At 58.0% G+C, this 7,012-nt stretch overlaps 1 protein-coding gene across 1 annotated transcript; it reads left to right on the top strand.

Annotated features, from left to right (window-relative positions):
• The first annotated feature begins 6 nt into the window (after positions 1 to 6).
• Positions 7 to 3,908, top strand: SLC25A28 (solute carrier family 25 member 28). Its single transcript, XM_042019096.1, has 4 exons — positions 7 to 235; positions 334 to 562; positions 1,357 to 1,413; positions 2,811 to 3,908. The coding sequence occupies exons 1-4, from the start codon at positions 14 to 16 to the stop codon at positions 3,326 to 3,328; spliced, it is 1,026 nt and encodes a 341-aa protein (XP_041875030.1). The 5' UTR covers positions 7 to 13; the 3' UTR covers positions 3,329 to 3,908.
• Positions 3,909 to 7,012: the final 3,104 nt, after the last annotated feature.

Below are 7,012 nucleotides of genomic sequence, written 5' to 3' on the forward strand. Positions count from 1 at the left end.
CCTGCTGCTGCTGATGGGCGGCGGCGGCGGCGCGGGCCGGGCGCGGCGGGGCGGCGCGGAGACGGAGGTGGCGCCGGGTCCCGGTCCCGGCCCGGGGGGCCCCGAGCCGCGGTCCCCGCCCGCCCCCGACTACGAGGCGCTGCCCCAGGGCGCCGCCGTGTCCACGCACATGCTGGCGGGCGCTGTGGCTGGTGTCATGGAGCACTGCGTGATGTACCCCATCGACTGCGTCAAGGTGCTGGCGGGCGCGGGGAGGGAGGGGACGGGGCGGGACACCGGGAGCCCCGGGCACGGTCTGACGAGCCGCCCGGGCGGGCCCGCCCTGTTTTGCAGACGCGGATGCAGAGCCTGCAGCCGGAGCCCGCCGCTCGCTACCGGAACGTGCTGGAGGCCCTGTGGCGCATCGCCCGCACCGAGGGCGTCTGGCGGCCCATGCGGGGCCTGAACATCACCGCCACCGGCGCCGGGCCGGCGCACGCCCTCTACTTCGCCTGCTACGAAAAGTTAAAAAAGACGCTGAGCGACGTTATCCACGCGGGGGGCAATAGCCATGTGGCCAACGGTACCGGCCCCGCCACGCCGGGGTGGGAGCGGGGTGGGAGCGGTAGGGAGGCCCGGTCCCGCCGCGGGGTCGGGGTGCCGTGGGTGTCCTAAAGCCCTGTGCTCTCTCCAGCCATGAGCCAGCCGCACGGTGCCGGGCACGGAGAAGCACCGCTCCGCGCCTGCAGAGCTGCTGCCAGGTATCTGGCGTGAAGCAGGTTAGTGGCCCTGGCTCGGAAGGATGCTGGTGGACAGGAGCTGCCTGCAGACAAGCTGGGACTGGCCGCGGCCCCGTGGGTTGGCAGTGCCAGAGTTCGCCCCAGGAGTGCCACGTGGTTTCGGAGCCGGTTTCAGAGCCCGTCTCGCCATGGTGCCCGTTACTTGTCTCAAGGACCTGCCACAGTAGGGAGAGCATGGGGCTGAGGGGAGAGCAGGGCACGTTGTTTCGCCCTTGGCAGCCATGCAGCGGAGTGCCAGCGGGCTTCTCCATGGGGCACGGGGACACTCACCATCCTAAAGCCTCCCTGCTAGCTGGTGGCATTGGCCTGTCCCCCAAGGAGTGGGCACAAATAGTCATGGTCACCCCTTGGGACTTGGCAGCCTGTCACAATCTTCTCCCTCTCTTTCTCAATCTCACTCTGGGTGGGAACCCCTGAGGATCAGCCTGCCTTTTGGAGGGGAGATGGAGGCCGCCTTCAGATCTCACCTTTTTCCAGGGGCCTCCTCCTGTGCCTCGGACAGGGACTTGGGGCTGTGGTGGAGCCCCAGGGTCCCTCACCTTTCTCCCCCTCACATGTGGCAGTTCTTGTTTTGCAGGTGCAGCCGGGTGTGTAGCAACGTTGCTCCACGATGCAGCCATGAACCCTGCTGAAGGTAACGATGGTCCTGGCCTGCTGGGAAGGGGAGAATCAGGGTCTGCTCAAGCCTTTTGGGTCCCCTCTGTAGCACAAAGGGTGCTCTTGTTACTTGCCTGACTGCAAGGGTTCTTTGGGGGCCTGTGGCTCTGGTTAGGGACCCTGGTGGCTGCCTGTTAGGGACAGGGTAGGTAGAAGAGATGTACTCAGGAGCACAGCAAACTATGGTTTAGGAGAAGCTGGGAGGACATGGGCCTTTGACCCAGGAGTTTGACTGGGAACTGTTACCTGGAGCAGGAGAGAAGGCAAGAGAGATGTGGTTGGCACTGCTGAAGTCATTCTAAGTGTATGGAAGCTGGGCATTGCTGTGGTGAGATCTAGGGAAGATGTGGTACAGTTGTGGGCCTGTGTTCAAGAGGAAAATTAGAAGAGTAGGGTACAAAAACATGCTAGAGAAGTTGGGAGAAGGGAGATCTTGTGAAATGTCTGGAAGATGCTGATTTTGATGAGCCTGGTATATATGAAAAAAGCATAAAAAGTTAGTAATTTTATTAAGTCAGTTAAAGTGGTGGGAGAAGGAGAAGCAATGAGGAAAGGCCAGTCATGAAAGTATTTTCCCCTCTTAAAACTGGAGGGTTTGTGATAGTGCAGGCTCCAGCTGATCTGGGCCCAGCACAGCTCCTGCCTCCCCACTGCACGGCAGGGACCCCGAGGAGCAGGCAGCTGCCAGACTGTTGTCATTCCTTCCCTGGAGCTGCTCTTGTCATGACTGTAGTAGTTCAGCATTGCATCATTTTTAGCTCCTTACAGTCACATTGAAATGGTGGAGGTAGAACAGTGGCAGGCTGTGCTCTGGGCTCCCTTGTCCTGCTCTTGGATGTGTTAGGGGGGTTTGGCACCTGAGTTCTGCCCCGGAGTGGCTGCTAACAGTTCCTGGCTAATGGGCTCTGCAATGAGCTGTGGTTATTCTGGGCTGCAGTGGGGGTGGCAGGGGAGGGACAGTCTTAACCAGATCGAGAGCTGTCTGGGAAATAAAGAGACTGGATGCAGGGGGAGTTCTTCAGACTGAGTGAGAGCTCTGCAGCAGTGGATGAGGAAGCATCAGTTGCAACGGGAGCAAAGGTGGATCTGGACTGTAAGCAGTGGGATATCAGAATATTCCCTGAGTCTGTGGCATGTGAGTGGCTTCATCGTGTTGATGTCTGTGTGACAGTGATACCTCAGCAGATGTAAATGGCTGGTGTCCTGTCTGGAGACACAGGGGCACTGGTGGTTCGAGTTGTCTGTCTTCAGCTCTTAGGCCAGTGTGACTAAACTCCAAGCATTTGGAGGAAGCCTGGCTTTGTGTTTACCCTTCTCTCTCCTCTTCCCCTCCGTGCCTGGGTCCTGGCTGCTGCTGCCACCGCCTGTCCCAAGTGGTCAAGCAGAGGATGCAGATGTACAACTCGCCTTACCAGCGTGTGATGGACTGTGTACGGGCTGTGTGGCGCAATGAAGGGGCCGGAGCTTTCTACCGCAGCTACACCACCCAGCTCACCATGAACATCCCCTTCCAAGCCATTCACTTCATGACCTATGAGTTCTTGCAAGAGCAGCTCAACCCCCACAGACAGTACAACCCAGGCTCCCACGTGGTCTCCGGAGCCTGCGCAGGGGCTGTTGCTGCTGCTGCCACTACGCCTTTGGACGTTTGCAAAACACTGCTCAACACCCAGGAGTCCCTGGCCTTGAGCTCCAACATCAGCGGACACATCACAGGCATGGCTAATGCCTTCAGGACGGTGTACCAGGTGGGCGGTGTGACCGCCTACTTCAGAGGGGTCCAGGCGAGAGTCATTTTTCAGATGCCCTCAACGGCGATTGCCTGGTCTGTGTACGAGTTCTTCAAATACATCCTTACCAAGCACCAGGAGGAGCGTTGGGCTGGGAAGTGAGCCAGAGCGAAACACTGTTCCAGACCTGCCTCACATCCCCTCCTGGTTTGTGTTCTGACCCCTCTCCCTTTTGGTTTGGTTTGTGTTGAAGAGAGGGGGCAGCGAAGCCCTTTGGGGTTTAGCAATGCCGCTTTTTGCCTGTGGCTGTTGCAGCTCTGCTCAGGCTGCACAGCTTGCTCTCTCCCAGGGTCCTCCGAGATGTCCCACCAAGAGCTGCAGCCCAGGTCACATCCCCTGGCACTTTGGTGGAGCTGTGCTCCTGTCCTTCCCTTAACCACAGCATCTCATGCAAAACTCACTCCTCCTCAGAGGGGAAGGTGAATGTCCTGCCCTGCCCCTGGCAGGGCCAAGCTGAGCTCGCAGTTGCCAAGGAGGGGGTGATGGCAGGATGCTGGGGGCTTTGTGTGGCTTTTGGCTGAAGCAAAGTATAAGCCGTGGCCGTTGTCTCGTAGCACGCACACGTGATGCTGACTGCCCTGGTGTGGTGGTGGGTGAGGGGAGGATGGCACTTGAGGAGGGAGCCTGTAGGTTTGTTCTTGTTCCTGCTCTTGACACCTCCAATAAAAACAGTTCTGCTCTATCCTCATGTCCCATTCTTACTCCAGCATGGCCCAGCTCCCAACACTGTGCCTTTCTGACTGTGCCTGCTGCTGAGCTCTTTTGATGGATGCCAGAGCAGGGAGGCAAGAGCGGTCTAGGGGTGCGTGTCTGGCCCAGTCACCCTGGCAGCATGCAGGGATGAGGGTGCCCCCATCCCCTTTGGCTCCTGGTCCATTGCCCGCTGCTAGTGTGGGTTGTGACCCCACAGGAGTAGCTCCTTGGCCAGGTAGTCCCACACCCTCAGTCTGGCTGGGGGTCCTTAGGATGCTTCCAAACTGCTCCAAATGGAGGTGTTGGCAGGAGGGGTTGTTGTGTGTCAGGAGCAGCATAGGAATTTGGTGCTGAAGGAGGCTGGAAGGCTTTGTGCACCTCATATAGGAGATTTGGGTCTCAGCAGAGCTTTTGCCCCATAGTTTTGAGTAATTGGACTAGTTCGATGCTTGATGAGCATCTTAAAATTGCTCAAAATGCTAATATCTTTTCCAACCTAGTGGTAATTAGTAGAATAACTTTTTTTTTAACATGTTATTAGTTGTCTTGATAGCAGTTTATTTTAGGGTCCCACCCAGCTATGGAGCTGTGAGCTGTGCACTAAAGTATTGCCTCATTGTGCTGACCTGCCCAGAGCAGATCTCTGGGTTTCTTGAATAAGGTGCTCACGCGTGATGCCTGACTCTCCCAGCGCATTCAGGTGTGGCATGTGTCCCACAGAGCCGTGCCCGAAATAATTCCCTGGAGGAAATGCATTCACAGCTGTGGTATGTGCTGCTGGTGGGTATCTGGGTCGAATTGGGGCTGCTCCAGAAGATCTGCTGGCCTGGTCTGCACAGAACACTGCTGGAGTGGGCTGTGGTGAGGACAAAGAGGGGTTTTCCTGTGGCTGGAAAAGCTGCTGGGTGACCAAGGGGGATCAGTGGCCCTCAGTGGCCATGGGCTCCAGCACAGCTGGGGGGCTGGAGGGTAGGGACCCCTGCACTGCAGGGCTGGGTGCTTGACACCCTGCCCAAGCCCCAGCCCAGCTGTATATCCACCTTTCCCTTACACACCTCTCTTGCCCTGGCTCTGAAGGTGGTGAGGGAAGCTGAGTGACCACCTGTGTGATTTTTGATGGCTGCCTGGCAGGTCTGGATGTCCCTGGCACAGAGCAGCCACAGTCACCCTTCTGCAGCCTGGGCCCACCTGAGTTGGGTGCTGTGCTCATCCTCTGCTCCCTGGCATGGGCTGCAGGCCCCTGGTCCCCGCCTTTTCTGCACAAGCAGAAGGATGAGAAACTCCCTAAGGACACAAAAGCCACAGGAGGTCAGGAACTGGAAGTTTTCCCACTTTCAGGAGCTGGGGCTTTAAGAAATAGTCTGAGTATTGCAAGATTTGGCAGCCCTGCAGCTCCTCCACCCAAGAGGGAGAAGCAGAGATGGCTGGGAGACACCAGGGCAGGATTAGGTTGAAGAGCAGGGCATTAGACAGGAGTTTACAGAAGATGGGTACAACTGGGCTCTGCCAGGACAGATCTCTCTGCTCAGGAGCTGAAAGCTGTTGGCGGCAGAGCTGCAGTTTTGCCTTTAGCCCTCACTGTGCACTGGGGCAATGGGGACAAACCCCGTGGAGGCAAAGGCATAAATGGACCAGGGCTGGGGGCGGATTCACACTATTAAATCCATCAGCTGCTGGAAGAAGCTCTATAAATGTCAGTGGGTGACGGCATGATCGAAAGTGTCTCCAGGGTGTTTTCCAGGAATAACTACCCACAGAAGTGCTGGGGGAGGGAGTGAGACCCCCAGGAACAGGGAAATGAAAAGTCAGCACAGCCCAGAAATGCTGCTATGTGAGCAACTGGCTTAAAGTGTTCCCCTAGCAAGGACACAGCCTTTCTGGTGGCTCTGCCAGCTTACCCAGCAGCAGCTGGGTGTTGCCCAGTGCAGGCAGCAGCAGCCCTGCAGGGAATGGCACTGCCTCTGATGGGTTTGGCACTGCAGGGACAGTAGAGGTGCCATGGGGATTCCCACATATGCCTTGGGCCAGGCCACAATGGACAGGAAAAATGTCCTGCTGCCGTCTCTGAGCTGCATGCCTGTCACAAACTAAGGGCTGGCCGTGGCAGCATGCTGCTGCTGCCCAGCTCTGCCAGGGTGGGAGTGTTCCCTTGCCAGCCAGACTGGTTCCTCTGGCACCTTTGGCACGATGAGATGCCCAGAGGCAATGGAGTTATTGGCTGGTTCAGCTATGGCCGCTGCCTTTCCAAGGTCTGATAATGCCTCTCTGTAGCCACACTGCTCTGGGTCTGTCCTCTGGCCTCCTAGGTATTTGGCTGTGCTTCGAGTAAGATCTCTCCTCCTACAGCCTCTTCTGAGTAAAGAGACTATTTTTGGCTTTCCAGCAAGGAAGCAATGCTCAGCCCGGCAGAGTTTTGGAGACAATCCCTTTTCCTTTCACTTTCCTGCAGGATCTCCAGCCACATCCAGCACAGGCAGGGATTTGCTGCCTTGCTTTCTTGTGTCCAACTGCCCTTTGAGCCCTGTCCTGGGTAGGGTGAGCCCCACAGCCCCTGAGCAGGCAGAGCTGGGAAGCACCACTGGTCTGGCCCTGCTCCAGGTAACAGGTCTGGGGCTGCCGCAGCTGTGCTATGGCACAAGCCCAAACTATTTCAGGCAGCCTGAGGTTGCCACGCCAGGAGCAGCCCAGGAGCCTCCAGCTGCCTTCCTGGGGTAACTGGAGATGACTGCACTCCTGCAGGTTAAGGGCAGAGCTGGGGTGAGGGGAGCTGGGGGCCGAGGGTTCATCTTACTCAGTGAAAGAAGGGGAGATCCCTCCAATGTCTGTCCTGTACCTTCAGCTGGGGCTGGTGGGCTCCTGGGCTGCTCCTGCCTTCATGACCCCACACAGGGCGCTGAGGTCCCAGTGCTCGGAGGCTTTTGCCAGCCCAGCTCGGGGGCAGGCAGAGGAGCAAGAGCACTGCCCTGGAAACCACATCCCTGTGCTGTCTCTGCCAGCACCCTGGGCTGCCCTGAGGTTTCCTGCCCCACAGCCCCTCTGCAGTGGGTGCCTGACAGCCCTGCTTGGTGGGAGGAGGTGGCTGGAGCCCACGAG

Source organism: Corvus kubaryi, unplaced genomic scaffold, assembly GCF_017639235.1.
Source record: "Corvus kubaryi isolate FWS band 111438036 unplaced genomic scaffold, C.kubaryi_AGA036_p1.0 138, whole genome shotgun sequence".
In the NCBI taxonomy this organism is placed as follows: Eukaryota; Metazoa; Chordata; class Aves; order Passeriformes; family Corvidae; genus Corvus; species Corvus kubaryi.

Bases quoted from the DNA above. Each gene is read 5' to 3' on its own strand.
- SLC25A28 (XM_042019096.1), top strand. From the start codon at position 14: ATGGGCGGCGGCGGCGGCGCGGGCCGGGCGCGGCGGGGCGGCGCGGAG. The intron at 236-333 runs GTGCTGGCGGGC...CCTGTTTTGCAG, and splicing joins ACCCCATCGACTGCGTCAAG to ACGCGGATGCAGAGCCTGCA. The intron at 1,414-2,810 runs GTAACGATGGTC...GCCTGTCCCAAG, and splicing joins AGCCATGAACCCTGCTGAAG to TGGTCAAGCAGAGGATGCAG.